This window comes from Schistocerca americana, chromosome 1 (genome assembly GCF_021461395.2).
Source record: "Schistocerca americana isolate TAMUIC-IGC-003095 chromosome 1, iqSchAmer2.1, whole genome shotgun sequence".
NCBI classification, from domain to species: Eukaryota; Metazoa; Arthropoda; class Insecta; order Orthoptera; family Acrididae; genus Schistocerca; species Schistocerca americana.
The window spans coordinates 943,993,402-944,008,729 of record NC_060119.1 but is presented as its reverse complement, the minus strand read 5'-3'; the positions used below and the strand labels follow the sequence as shown (position 1 = coordinate 944,008,729).

The window sequence follows — 15,328 nt, the reverse complement described above, 5'->3', positions numbered from 1 at the left end:
CTCTATTGAATAGATTCAAGCTTAAAATACTTGTAAAGTATTCCAATTTATACTACAAAATTGATGTGCTGATGTTTGCTTATGTGTTCAAAACTTTTGTGGTCCATGTCCTAAAGCATATGAATTGGTTCCTGCCCACTACATTACTTCACCTGGATTGACATGTGATGTTCTACTGAAAATAGCTTGAGCAGAATTGTGGCTTGTTACTGATATTGAACAACTTGAGTTCATTGAAAGAGGCATTAGAGGTGGTATTGTTACATTGTTGCAAACAACAGATTCAAAGTCAGTTATGATAATGAAAGTGACGAATCTTAGGCTACATATAATGACATGAGTAGCCTTTTTAGTTTCCTTTTTTAAAAAAATGTGGGAAATGTACCAGAGTATTCTTACATAAGGTGCATTTTAGAAATGGATTTCAAATATACTTGCATCATTCACAATATGTGCTTATGTTCTGAAAAAAATGGCATCACCATCAGACAATAACAAAAAAAATCAAGGAGGCAAGTTTCCTGGATGAAGCTATGCTATGAGATTAATGTACAAAAAGTATGAGTGCAAGCAAGAGGAATAATAGTATCTTTGGCTAAACTATGCACAATGTGTGAAAGATGTGAAATAATAAACTAGTGACATCCTAAGAAAATTGATATGGAACAGAGGAGTGTTTTTTTCACTTTTTTATCTTATTATTTTTTATGAAAATTTAGTTGCTACTGAACAGAACAGGCTTAATGTCACATTTTATAAACCCACTGTTGTAGGAATTGTTATTTTGGATATTTTGAAATGTTTCTTACAGTTTTTCATTACGGATATACACTAAATGAGTTACAAGTAAAGCTAATGAAATTCTGTTACATGGCCACTGAGAGCTTAATTTATCTTTTTAAAATTATAAATATTTATGAGGATGTTAGGATTGGTGTCCACACATGGTTTCATATTTCAGGTTTCCATGTAGATAACAAATACACTATTCCAATTGTGAATACAAAGAATGTGGGATTAATGAAAGATAAGTTGAATGATTAACCTATTACCAAATTTGTCAGTTTCTGGGCTATAATATACGCATTTGTTACAAGTAATGACACATGATGCACAGAGCAAAGTGTGTGGAACAGTCTTCTGTTAAGGAGTTGACCATCAATGATTACAGGTAGTGTGTGTTGGATTCTGAAGTTAAAACAATTGTGTAGTATGTAATTCAGTCAAAGTATCATGTAGTCATTACTGTTGAACAGTGCACACCAGGTTTATGACCAAAAGATGATAAATATTTTATACTTCTGGATAAGAAGATCACATTAGCTTTGGGTCATTAATGTCTGCAAAACTATGAGGATGATGGTGATGGTGGTGGTGGTGGTGGTGATGAGCTATTTGAAGGGCGAAGGAAAAACCTCAGCCTGAGTCACTGTCACCCGAAAGATGGTGGAGGCTGATTTTACTGTGTGAAAAAACATAAAATGTGAATTTGTAACTGTTTTTAGTGTATGTGCACAATATGTAACTGATTTTAGTGTACGTGTAAAAATGTACAATTTAAACTTAAAGTATCCTGGCTTATAGTCATAATGTATGTAATAGGTTATGCCAAATAGTGTATGTAGATGTACCTGATCAGAAAACTAACCAGAATTACTGCTTTTGTACAATGGCTGTGTTTTGATGAAACACACAACTCCTGGAATACACTGTAAGAAAAAGGAAGGAAGATTAGAGCAAGATCGTTAGTGACAGAGTCCAAGCTGGAATTATGGATTTGTGGGGAAGAAAACCATCAATGCCCTTGTCAAAGGACTTATCCTGTCATTTGCCTTAAGTGATTTCAGGAAATTACAGAAAACCTATATCTGGACAGTTTGACAGAGATTTATACTGTTGTCCCCTTGAATGTGAGTCCAGTGTGCTAACCAATGTGTCATTTCACTCAGTTCACTGTAAGAGAAAGAGAATGAGCATGTGTATACTGGCTTATTCCACCACAGGGCAGCAGTAGCAGTGTGTAGCAAGAGAGATACATCATAACATGCATTGCCTCAGCTGTTGGGGCACATAGTAAAACATCCCACTTTTGACTTGAAGAGATCATTTCTTGAATTGCACTCAAGTTTGTAGTAGGTTTCACAGGTGTGTTGTATGTGTGTGTGTGTGGGGAAGGGGGGGAGGGGGGGGGGGGGGGGGAAGGGTGGATGGGTGGGTAGTATTGGACACTTCAGCACTGCAGTTAAGTGCACGTGGCCACCATATTGGATTGTCACATCAGTGGTACCACAAACATCAGTACAGCAGTTAAATACATAATGCATCAAAGTACGCATAACCTTACTGTTTATGTGAAATATAAAAATAGAAACCAACAGCTCACTGCTTTCCAAGTAATTACTAAAGTGTAAAATGTGGACACATTGTGTAAACAAATATCATAAGGGAAGTGCGTGTCAGCCACACATGTAACCCAAAAACGATGTGAAAAGAACAAGCAAGTTAAAAACAGAAAAACTGTGTGAGATGTGAACTGGAACAAGATGGAAAACTATCAAGAGAGTGCTGATGTGCAACTGGTCATTAGATACCAAATTTGGTGTACCCTCCTTCTCATCTTCCTAGTGATCTTATAAGATGGAAGTGTTTAATTAAAGCATGGTGACATGGCTGTATGATTTCCAGTCTAATGAAACAAAAAGTGGATCATAACACACCAACAGAATGTATCTACAGCATAATTTTTGAGCATCCCTAAATGTGATAAATTCATGATAAGAACACAGTCAACATTTAGCTTCCTGAATTTATAATCTTGAAAGGAGGGTATAAGGTGAACATCAACAAAAGCAAAACAAGGATAATGGAATGTAGTTGAATTAAATTGGGTGATGCTGAGGGAATTAGATTAGGAAATGAGACACTTAAAGTAGTAAAGGAGTTTCGCTATTTGGAGAGCAAAATAACTGATGATGGTTGAAGTAGAGAGGATATAAAATGTAGACTGGCAATGGCAAGGGCAGCATTTCTGAAGAAGAGAAATTTTTTGTTAATGTCGAGTATAGATTTAAGTGCCAGGAAGTCGTTTGTGAAAGTATTTGCATGGAGTGTAGCCATGTATGGAAGTGAAACATGGACGATAAATAGTTTGGACAAGAAGAGAATAGAAGCTTTTGAAATGTGGTGCTACAGAAGAATGCTGAAGATTAGATGGGTAGATCACATAACTAATGAGGAGGTATTGAATAGAATTGGGGAGAAGAGGAGTTTGTGGCACAACTTGACTAGAAGAAGGGATCGGTTAGTAGGGCATGTTCTGGGGCATCAAGGGATCACCAATTTAGTATTGGAGGGCAGTGTGGAGGGTAAAAATCATAGAGGGAGACCAAGAGATGAATACAATAAGCAGATTCAGAAGGATGTATGTTGCAATAGGTACTGGGAGATGAAGCAGCTTGCACAGGATAGAGTAGCATGGAGAGATGCATCAAACCAGTCTCAGGACTGAACAGAACAACAACAAAACACAAGCTAAAGTGGGAACATCTCACACAAGGTAGTTTTTATTTTTGTAGGTGTTCAATAAATCAGGAACAGGTATGATAATGTGCAATTTGAAGAGACAAAATAAAAATGCAAAACTAACATAATAATGATGAACTTTTAATTATATGTTTCTCATTTCAACTCTCAAACAAATTTCTTTCCCAGTTATTAATTTTACACTTTATACATCAGATCAGTTAGTAATAAGGAATACACCAAGGTAAACAATATTCATTGCACAAAGCCACTGATGGAAGTGAAATGTCATTTGGTGATATTGATCAGAATCTGTGAGTGCAATCATGCTGTGTGAGGTTTGCACAACAAATATCATAATTGTGAGATTGTTTACCATTCTGTACAGTTCTAGTGTAACTGGCTCTATGCTATCTGAAATAAAAACACTGGGTGTATAATTCAGTTTGTATGACTGACTTAGTCCACAGACTGTATCAATGGGACAACACATTTTACAACATACACTACAATTTTTCAATATTAGAGCATCAATACATGCTTCCAAAGCATGTCTGCTCAGTACAATTTAAGACAGCCAAGGCAGCTTTCATGCCTCAGCATTCAAAACGGCTGACTTACTCCTGAAGCCACAGGAGTGATTACATTTTGCTCTGCTTGTGCAGATGATGATGAGAAAACAATATTTGTGGTAAATATTAACCAAGTAACTACAGATCAGACATTAACGATTGTCAGTGTTCAAACACATCACACAAGTTGAACATAGTAGCTATTTTGAAACTTGCGTGACAAATGTCCATTCTAAAGTTACTTTTCCTCAGAAAATGATTTTTTAAAAATTCTGTGTATTAAATTAACAGCGCAAAAATTCAAACAGAATTCTGGTGTTAACAATAATAGTAATCAAGAGTGTTTTGAAATTCTGAATTATGATGCAATTTAAATACTCCTTATTCTAATAACACCTCAGTTCACGAAGTTTGACATGAAATAAAATGCATTTATGTTACTCCATCTCCAAAGCTTAAAGGTGATTACTTTTTGTAATTAGCAAATTTGCAAGCTAAGCCTTTCATTATAAAAATATGACTTTTTATTCTTTTACAAACACTTTGCACATTATAAAACCAGATTCAGTGCATCTTCTTATTCAGATTGCTTCACAGTCCATTGGTTTTAAATGTTTGTATATTTTATGTGGCTGTGATTATAGCTTGACAACAAATATTTGCTTCATGAAATCTAACAATATGACTTGACTAGCAGGATGTTGTTTAGGTATATGTATCTCAGATAGTAATTTAAAGTTTTTAGTTTGATTTATCAGCATCATTTGCTAGTCACATGTGGGACCCATTAGTGATGAACCTGATATCCAGCAACATGTAATGCAGCATTCCATACCTGACTGCATTTCTCATTGAATCAACTGGACAGTGTGTTGAAAACATTAGAGCAGGGAGTTCAGTTTAGAATACAATCAGAGAAATATTGCATATGAAAAGCTAACAGAAATTTGTACAGAAATGAATATTATTCTTCTGTATTACAATTAATTTCAGTTTAAGGCTGTTATTTTGTTTAACTGAAACATGGACAATAAATAGTGTAGACAACAAGAGGATACAAGCTTTCAAAATGTGATGCTACAGAAGAGTGCAATTCAGAAAAGCTGGTGCTGGTGGGAAGGATCCAGATTGCACACACTATGAAGCAGTCATTGAAATGAAGAAAATTACATTGGGTGTCATGCTTAGCAATGGGATGATCCAATTATTTCTCGGCCACAGTTTGTTAGGGGCCATTCATGTGGACAGACAGCTCTTTGGTTGTAGATCATGTGACTTTGATGGTGTAGGTGATATTCGAGAGCAGACTGAAGTAGGTGGTGGTGATGATGGAAGGATGTAAGGGACAAGTCTTGCACGCACCCTTAGTCTCTTTACTTCTTTTCCATAACCCCCCCCCCCCTTCTTCTCTCTGCCCTTGTCTAACCTCCTGACTCCATATAGCTGCCATAACCTCTCTCCACCTCATCGCTGTATGCTCGTACAAGCAGCACTTTTGTCCCCTACCCCTATCCTGCTATCCCTCCCCTTACCCATCCCAGCATCCTCCTTCCCCCACCACCTTGTTGCCTCTCCCAACATGCACTGCTGACTGCAGCATGGCTTCAGCTGCCAGAAACTGTGGTCATGTGTGTGTAAGTTGTGTGTGTGTGTGTGTGTGTGTGTGTGTGTGTGTGTGTGTGTGTTTTGTCCAATTTTGAAGACAGCCTTGTTGGGCGAAAGCTTACTTTCCACCAGTCTTTTTGTTGTGCCTATCCTCCATTTCATCCTTTGAAAATAAATGGTAACAAGTCAGCTCAGAATTACGTTTTACAAGAAGTGTTAAGTTAATGGTGTAGTCCCTAAATATACCAAGCATAATTTTAAATCTTAATATTGACTGCAAACAGTGTTAAGGTCAAGTGTGAACATTTTATGTAAAATGTGAGATTCATTTGGCATATAAATCCAAGCATTACACTGAAGTAAAAGATATCTGATGATGGAAGTAAATCTTAAATACATCAAGTGAGTAATTTCAGTAATAAAGTTAATTTTTGCCATCTGTATGACTTTTTTTGAAGTGACGTATTCGGCTCCAGCACAGTATTACATTACAATATGACATTTGCATTTGTAACTTCATAGCTGATATCCCTTCTTCAAAGTAATTTCTTCCCTCTCAACCTCTGTGTGAAGACATTGAATTTGAAGCAAAGAATGGTAGCCATTCATTTCAGTACCAGTATGCATTTTGTCTTGCATTTTTAGTGCCTATGAGCTTAGCTGTACCTTAGCACAGCTGATGTTATAATTTTTAATATAGTTGTTTATTTCCACTATTTATTTCCAAGTGTTATGTGCATTGAATCACACATCATGCAATATTTATTTAATTTGTTTTGTATGTCATTTTCAATGTGGTAATTTTGGACGAATTTACAGTACTCCATGTGATTAGACATATAGCTGTAACAAAAATATTGTAAGTTGTTAATTATATTCATAAACATTTTATGAAGGCCCTCTGTTAGGCACTTAAGTGTGAATTGCAAAGTAGACATGCAGATGAGAGTACCCAGGTAACATCGTCATTCTTATATGGTGTGTAGTATTGGTATGATATATAGGCAGAATAGAATTTCCATTCTAAGAAAGTAACACATTTTATACTAACATACTGTTCCAATGTATCAACATACGTACACTGCATGTTAGTATAGCATTATATTAATCAAACAGTAAATACCTGTGCAATTCCCATACTAAGTCAAATGAAGATAGGCTTTGGTATTAATTTTTAATAATGCCTGAATACTGAAGTAAACATTTTTATATCTTGAACATAGCACGTCTCACTAAATGTCAAAACAGTAACTTGCAACAACTAATCAGAATCAAAATTTGGGAACTTGTACATTAGTGATGCATCTATTGCAGATCTAATTTTCTACTGATCAGGTAAGCAGAAGGAAAAATTCACTCATTTCCCACCTGAACGATTTTTTAGTAGAAAGCGTAATAAAGAGGAAGCACACAAAAAATGGAATCAGGTCTTTGAAGTATGAGGTTAATTGGAAATGACTAAAAGTAGAACCAATACTGAGCAAAACAAAATCTCAAATTTCTCCCATTTCCAATACACTATTACACTTTCTAACCAACAAATTATGATAATTAGAAATAATTTTGGATTCCAACCTAAAAGATGAAATTTTCTGCATAACAGAGCATTGGCTAGAAAAACAGCAAATAAAAACTGTAAAGATCCCTGGTTTTCTCCAAGGATGTTCATTCTGCAGATCTTACTAGAAATCTGTAAGAACAGCTATCTTTGCAGAAAACAATTTGAGGCATAAGACAATCCAAATACATACCAATCTGATAACTGAAAAAGTTCTTGAAATGGCAACTACTGAATTTATTGATATCGCTTAGTTATTGTAATTATATACAGATTCCCTGATGGAGACTATGAAGACTTCCTCTGAAAATTTAAAATGATGTTAAATATTCTAGAAGTGACATACATGACTGAGAGTTTAAATGTAATCCCTGCAGTACATACATCAATGAGAGTCTCCATAGATTGCAAAATGGCACTAAACCAAATTTGTATTCAGAAAACCTACTCTCCAGATGACAGTAAAGTATTGATATGATCATGAGGCTCCATTATTAACATTAGCATAACGTTTGGAAAAAATACTACCCACAGAACGTATCTCTGCCTACGTAGATCAACACCTTCAACCCATTACATGCAGTCTCCCATTCTTCATCAAAGACACCAACCACTTTCTCGAACGCCTGGAATCCTTACCCAGTCTGTTACCTCCGGAAACCATCCTTGTAACCATTGATGCCACTTCCTTATACACAAATATTCCGCACGTCCAGGGCCTCGCTGCGATGGAGCACTTCCTTTCACGCCGATCACCTGCCACCCTACCTAAAACCTCTTTCCTCATTACCTTAGCCAGCTTCATCCTGACCCACAACTTCTTCACATTTGAGTGCCAGACATACCAACAATTAAAGGGAACAGCCATGGATACCAGATAGCCGCTTCGTACGCCAACCTATTCATGGGTCGCTTAGAGGAAGCCTTCTTGGTTACCCAGGCCTGCAAACCCAAAGTTTGGTACAGATTTATTGATGACATCTTCATGATCTGGACTCACAGTGCAGAAGAACTCCAGAATTTCCTCTCCAACCTCAACTCCTTTGGTTCCATCAGATTCACCTGGTCCTACTCTAAATCCCATGCCACTTTCCTTGACGTTGACCTCCATCTGTCCAATGGCCAGCTTCACACGTCCGTCCACATCAAACCCACCAACAAGCAACAGTACCTCCATTATGACAGCTGCCACCCATTCCACATCAAACGGTCCCTTCCCTACAGCCTAGGTCTTTGTGGCAAACGAATCTGCTCCAGTCCAGAATCCCTGAACCATTACACCAACAACCTGAAAACAGCTTTCACATCCCGCAACTACCCTCCCAACCTGGTACAGAAGCAAATAAACAGAGCCACTTCCTCATCCCTTCAAACCCAGAATCTCCCACAGAAGAACCCCAAAAGTGCCCCACTTGTGACAGGATACTTTCCAGGACTGGATCAGACTCTGAATGTGGCTCTCCAGCAGGAATACGACTTCCTCAAATCCTGCCCTGAAATGAGATCCATCCTTCATGAAATCCTCCCCACTCCACCAAGAGTGTCTTTCCGCCGTCCACCTAACCTTCATAACCTCTTAGTTCATCCCTATGATATCCCCAGACCACCTTCCCTACCCTCTGGCTCCTACCCTTGTAACCGCCCCCGGTGTAAAACCTGTCCCATGCACCCTCCCACCACCACCTACTCCAGTCCTGTCACCCTGAAGGTGTACATGATCAAGGGCAGAGCCACATGTGAAAGCACCCATGTAATTTACCAACTGACCTGCGTACACTGTGAAGCTTTCTATGTGGGAATGACAAGCAACAAACTGTCCATTCGCATGAATGGACACAGGCAGACAATGTTTGTTGGTAATGAGGATCACCCTGTGGCTAAACATGCCTTGGTGCACGCCCAGCACATCTTGGCACAGTGTTACACCGTCCGGGTTATCTGGATACTTCCCACTAACACCAACCTGTCAGAACTCCGGAGATGGGAACTTGCCCTTCAGTATATCCTCTCTTCTTGTTATCCGCCAGGCCTCAACCTCCGCTAATTTGAAGTTGCCGCCACTCGTACCTCACCTTTATTTCAACAACATCTTTGCCTCTTTACTTCCACCTCGACTGACATCTCTGCCCAAACTCTTTGCCTTTACTAATGTCTGCTTGTGTGTGTGTATGTGCAGATGGATATGTGTGTGTGTATGCGAGTGTATACCTGTCCTTTTTTCCCCCTAAGGTAAGTCTTTCCGCTCCTGGGATTGGAATGACTCCTTACCCTCTCCCTTAAAACCCACATCCTTTCGTCTTTCGCTCTCCTTCCCTCTTTCCTGACGAAGCAACCATTGGTTGCAAAAGTTTGAATTTTGTGTGTATGTTTGTGTTTGTTTGTGTGTCTATCGACCTGCCACGCTTTTGTTTGGTAAGTCTCATCATCTTTGTTTTTAGATACATTTTTCCCACGTGGAATGTTTCCTCTATTATATATAGTGTCATATTCATGGTCTATGGAACAAGTAGTAATCTAATCCAACATACATTCTCAGTATTGCTCTTAAGCAGCTGTCATTCCGGTCTGGTTTGGTACTATCTAGCTGCATACATCATGAATCATTTGTTCCCCGAAATGGTATTTCCTATCTTGGCAACAGCAGGATGGTTTCTGCTATGGGCACAAGTCTTTGACTGTCACCTTGTTCATCTGAGTGATGATACTCTTCCTCTTTGGGAGTGAAGTTGTCAGCAAAATTATCAGCTACTAAGCATTCATTTTGTGGTAGTGACTTTGCTCATATTTCCTGAATTCATGTTTCCTAAACACTTCATGTGCATCTTTCCACTTTGTAAATATCCTGCATACAAGCACACTAGGGTTTTTGGTGACTAACCTTTCCAGCTTGTTCTTTACCAAACACAATGTGATACTTACACAGGGCCCATTTACTTTTTTAGTGAGTACATCAACAAAGCATAGTTTCTAAGGCTTTGTGATAGAAAAAGCAAAATCTTACGGTGGCATTCAGTGCTCAGTAACAAGCTTCATTGTCAATTCACAGTCAAGAGTTCTGTTGTTTATGTAAGCACCAGCATCAAATTTATCAAATGTAGAAGCAAGAGAGGTAGATGTACCTGGAACATCCAGATTATTCATTCCCCTGGATGTTCTAGGTTGGATTCTTTGTCATTAATTTAGAAGCAGCAGCCTTCATACAATTAGGTGATTTATCAACATGATCTAGATGTGCATGTTTTCTTGTAATGAAGTTCAGTATTGAGCCCTGTTCTCCTTTTATTTTCCTACTTCACCTAGAAAATACTTGCAGCACCACTTCTAACTCAATAGGCAGCCAACTGTCTTTTTTTCTATAATAGAAACAAAAAATTCCACTTAGTCTGCGTAATGAAGCACAACATGACAAGATCCAAATTTCATGGGTACCACTTGGTGTTACCAATGTAAACTAACACATAACGATCATCTTTATTAACTTAGAAGATATCTGTTTTTTGTATAACACATTTCCAAAATAAAGTGTGCATGTTGGGGATTATATTAAATGTGATTAACCAGTGTGCATAATAAATGGAAAAGACATAGTGAAATTAATCATACTATTTGTTAGTTTATAAATTAAGAACATTCCCTACCTGCATTATAGAAGTGTACTCAGATGTATAATTATGTAAATCAGCTTAAAATTTTACAGTGCAAAGAGAAGAGCCAATTATTCTGTAAAATAATTAATGGCGCACAATACTGCATAGATCCATGGCATAGCTCACTTACATTACTGTGGGATCATACTGAAGTCTGAAAACTACAACATTATTAGAATATATATATTTTTTCATGATTGTTTTGGGAGCAGATTAACCCACACCCTCATTGCATGACACCCACCCCTCCCCCACCCCAATCCACCAGCTACAGTCCAGCTGTAGCATCAAAAATTACATAGCCTTCACATGGAAAAAATACCTTGTGTGAATTCGATTAATGTGTTAAAAAGTTCACTGGCACAATTCAGATATTTTTTATAGTTTCCTTATAGTTCCACCCTCCTGCCCTTATACCATCTAGGAAGTCTCCCTCTTTGAAACCTACCTACCTAAGTAACAGGACACAACTCATAGACTACAACAATGAAAATTCATAGTTTCTGATTATTTTCATCTCATATGATATGTCATTTTGTGGAGTAATTCTTCAGAGACCAAAAAAAAGTTTTAGTTGACTGGGAATAGAAGGACATCTGGTGCATGTCTAAAATTTCCATTGCTCGCATTTCTTGTAGGCCTTTTCTTATACAGTTAAATATACTACCAGTTCCATCATCCTCCTTCATATACAGTTGCCAATTACATAAAATAAGTATTGAGTATTGCCTAAGGCAGTCTGTAATGAACGTAATGCCCATCACATATTAAAGATATATGTATGAAAATTATCAGTCTTTGAAAATATAATGTAATTGAATAGATAAAAAGTCTACTCATCAAATGTCACCAGGAGAAAAACACATGCAATGGTTAAGTAAATGTGCAAGCTTTCAGAGCCAATAGTTTCTTCTGGCAGAAGGGTGGAAGGGGCAGGAAGAGAGATGAGGTTTAGGAAATTGGAAGAGTTCAGAAAAGTTCCCAAGAACCCCAGTTTAGGGGAGACTTATGAGATGTGATGAGAAGGAAACACTGGCTGTTGGGGACTGCCCCTACGATCAGTCTTCCCTTATCATCCCATCAGTAAGTCTCCTCTAAATGTCCCCAACAACCTTTTCTTCCTATCTTGTCTGGTAAATAGCCCCTGATCCAGGCTCCTGGTAAACTTTTCCAAACTTTCCCCATTTCCCAAACCTCTCCAGTTCTTTTCCTTCATCCCTCCTCCTGCCCTCTGACTCTTCTGCCAGAAGACTGAGGCACTGGTTCTGAAAGTTGCACACTTATTTACCTTTATATGTTTTCTCCTGCCGCTACTTGGTGAGTATATTTTATAGTTATCCAATTATTAAGGATAGATATACCTATAACTAGATCCAAGAACACACAGTGTAGTTATGAATTTTACATATAAAGCTTTTTAAAATACGTTATCTTCATAGGCACATTATGTCTTGCTAAATATCCTCAAACATAAAACATGAAAGTGTCTGAAAAAATAGTTTCTAAACAGTCTAAAAATCTGAAAATTGTGCAATAGATTATCTTAATTTCTAATTAATTCACAAGATTAGTTGTGTTGTCACTCAAAAAATTATGTATCAAAGTACTTTCATCAACCACTTATAAAAAGTAGGTGAGCTAGTGATATATATTTACACTTTGGTGATCATTTTAAAAGTAAAATTTTCTTATTTTAATTTGGATGTGTGATGTTTATGTGTACTATTAGCTATGAACAATTACTGTAATTTGAAGCTCATTAATTTACTTTAAATAACCAATTTAACAGTATTAATATATTTCTCTGTGATTAAAGAACTCTGCCTCTTAATTGATTTTAACACTGCAAGTAGTTTCCTTCTATCATAATATTTATGTACTTAATGTCTTTTCCAGGTTATAGGGATCACAATGGGGTTCTGTCTGGGAAGATCCCTAAAAAAAAGGAAGCAATGAAGGTATCAGACAGTAAAATTAGACTTTTAGGATGTACACTAGTAATTATTGCTCATTTCTTTGGAGCAAGTTGCATTAGAGAACATGTAATCTTTAATTTATTGCAGAAGCTGTGATTTTCTGTTCCTGAAGCTTTTGTGCCCTTTAAGAATGATTGATGTGCAAAGAATGCCTTAAATGGTCATTACATAGAACCATGAAACACTCTCTTAACAACATTCATAAACTTTTCCTTGTAAATGAAAAGAATTTAAATATTGAAACAGAAATTATATTTTTTAAATAACTTAATGATCTCACTTATGAAAGTCTATATGAGACTGAAATGAACAACAAATCATTGTTGTACCATATCTAGATGAATAAGTTTAGTTTTATATCACTTGCTTTAGTGAATTATTGTGCATTTCTCACCTTTCATGTGGGTTACTGTACCTCTAGTGCCTATATACACTTGGTGTATCTGGATGTACACAGCTCACTAAATAGTGTTTTAGTTTCTCACAATTTGCATTTCAGTTCTTCATCTCTATTGCTCCATCCATTACTAAATTAACAAATCTTGAGACGTTCTCCTTACCTTCTTTTTCTACTGCTCTGTTGTAACATGTGCTACTGATCATCACATTTTATGCAGTAAAAAGCTTTAAGCTAACAGTGATAGAAAGTGGAGAACAGAATGCTCTTCTCTGTCATCAGTTTCACTGATTTATAATCATCCATATGCTTTGCTTTGCTGTGACCATTTAATGAGCTAAAAATCTGCTGACTCCAGAAACAGTATTTCCTTTGTTACAGCCACTTGTGTTCTCAAACAGAACTGTTTTTATGTAGCAAGCATATTCAGAAACTAATTCATAATACACCCAGTGCCTCTTATAATGTATTGCTTTGGGAATAGCCTTTTTAACTTCCTCCTCCTGCCTCTTACATAGCTCTAATTCAGTAGTGAAAGTACAATGATATGGATGCAAGAGGAATTATCCCTACTCTCTCTTCCTTCATATCTATTTCTTATCCTCTCTTTGCCTCTTATGACCTCTGCCAAATCAGTATTAACTCCCATTGACACCAGTGTCATTGCCATTAGCATTACCTCTACTTTGACAGCTACTACCCTTTCCATGCCCATACAGATTTTCTTTACTCTCTTGACATTTGAAGTATGAAAATATATTGCAGTCTGATACATACATAAAAATCTGTCCTAAAATAATATCTGATGCTACATATGGTCAGCAACAATAACAGTCAGTAACAGGGATTCTCGATAATTCATTAGTTATTCTATATGCTTCGTATTTCTGTATTATCTGACTTAAGTAACTAGTCATATTTACCAAATTTCAAATTTCTATAGCACAGGTAAAGCTGAGTGTGACAACTAAAAAGCCATGTGATATATTAACAATACCATGATTGTCTATACATCGCATCTCAATCCTTACAGCTTAAGTAAATAATAAAAAATTACATCTTTACCTCACTGCTTTTTCTATGGCAGTTCCATCATATTAAAAATCTGTTTGAGTCTAATCTTATAAGTAAATGTTCACTAAATGTCCACCTTTACTTAAAAAAATTAAGACCAATAGATATAAACCTTTGGAAGATAAATGTTTTATACACACCAACAAATGCATTTACTTTCCATGGATGATAAAATCCAGATCTACATCAACATCCACATCTCCAAAACACTGTGAAGGGCATAGCAGACAATACTTACTGTTGCTTATTTTCATTTCCCTTTCTTTGCTGGATTATTCTACATTTCTCCGTCTTTCATAGAATCACTTTTACTTCAGTATTCCTGCTAAAAACACAGTCATCAAATAATGTTTTCCTTTATAAAAATTAATTTTCAGTACAATTCTTCTTCTATATTGTGCCACCTATCACTTATATGAGAAATCTTGAACATCAGGAAAGTACTGTTAAATAGTACTATTGAATTACTCTTTAAATTCCTCTTTGCACACTGTAATTAGCTTAATTTTGTTCTTGCAGTATTTATGGTTGTAGTAGTATTTTGGATTCCTCTCTGAACACTGATTCTTCAAACTTTGTGGGCAGCAAAAAACATCTGTTAAACAAATTACCCACGTTCATTCTCACTTTCATTTATAAGTAACTTTTTGTAACTTTTTATCTGGGTGCATATATGTTGATAGAGAAGCCTGGACATGGCTAAACCTCATGATGAAATAAATAACTTCATTGAAGAATTAATATACTTCATTTTTACTTATTTATTTTTTCATTTTTTACATTGGCAACATCTTAGTATAGTATATACACTGTATAGGCACTGTGGCAGAAAGAATCACTTGTCCTGTCTGTGAAATTTGCAGTAAAGTTGTCAGACAACCCGACTTAGGGGATGTTACAGAAAACAGTACACCTGCCTCCATAGCCTGTGTGGTGGCACTTAACTCAGAGACAAGCTGATTCAAATCCTGGTGGTG

The 15,328-nt window shown here is 36.7% G+C and overlaps 1 protein-coding gene across 1 annotated transcript in view; it reads left to right on the top strand.

The window, feature by feature from the left end:
- The window catches only part of LOC124548166 (leukocyte surface antigen CD53-like), a 141,864-nt gene that overhangs the window by 113,090 nt on the left and 13,446 nt on the right, over window positions 1-15,328 (top strand). The window contains exon 5 of the mRNA XM_047125159.1: window positions 12,801-12,862. Within this exon, the coding sequence (XP_046981115.1) occupies window positions 12,801-12,860 (60 nt within the window). The 3' untranslated portion in view covers window positions 12,861-12,862. The remainder of the gene's footprint in view (window positions 1-12,800; window positions 12,863-15,328) is intronic.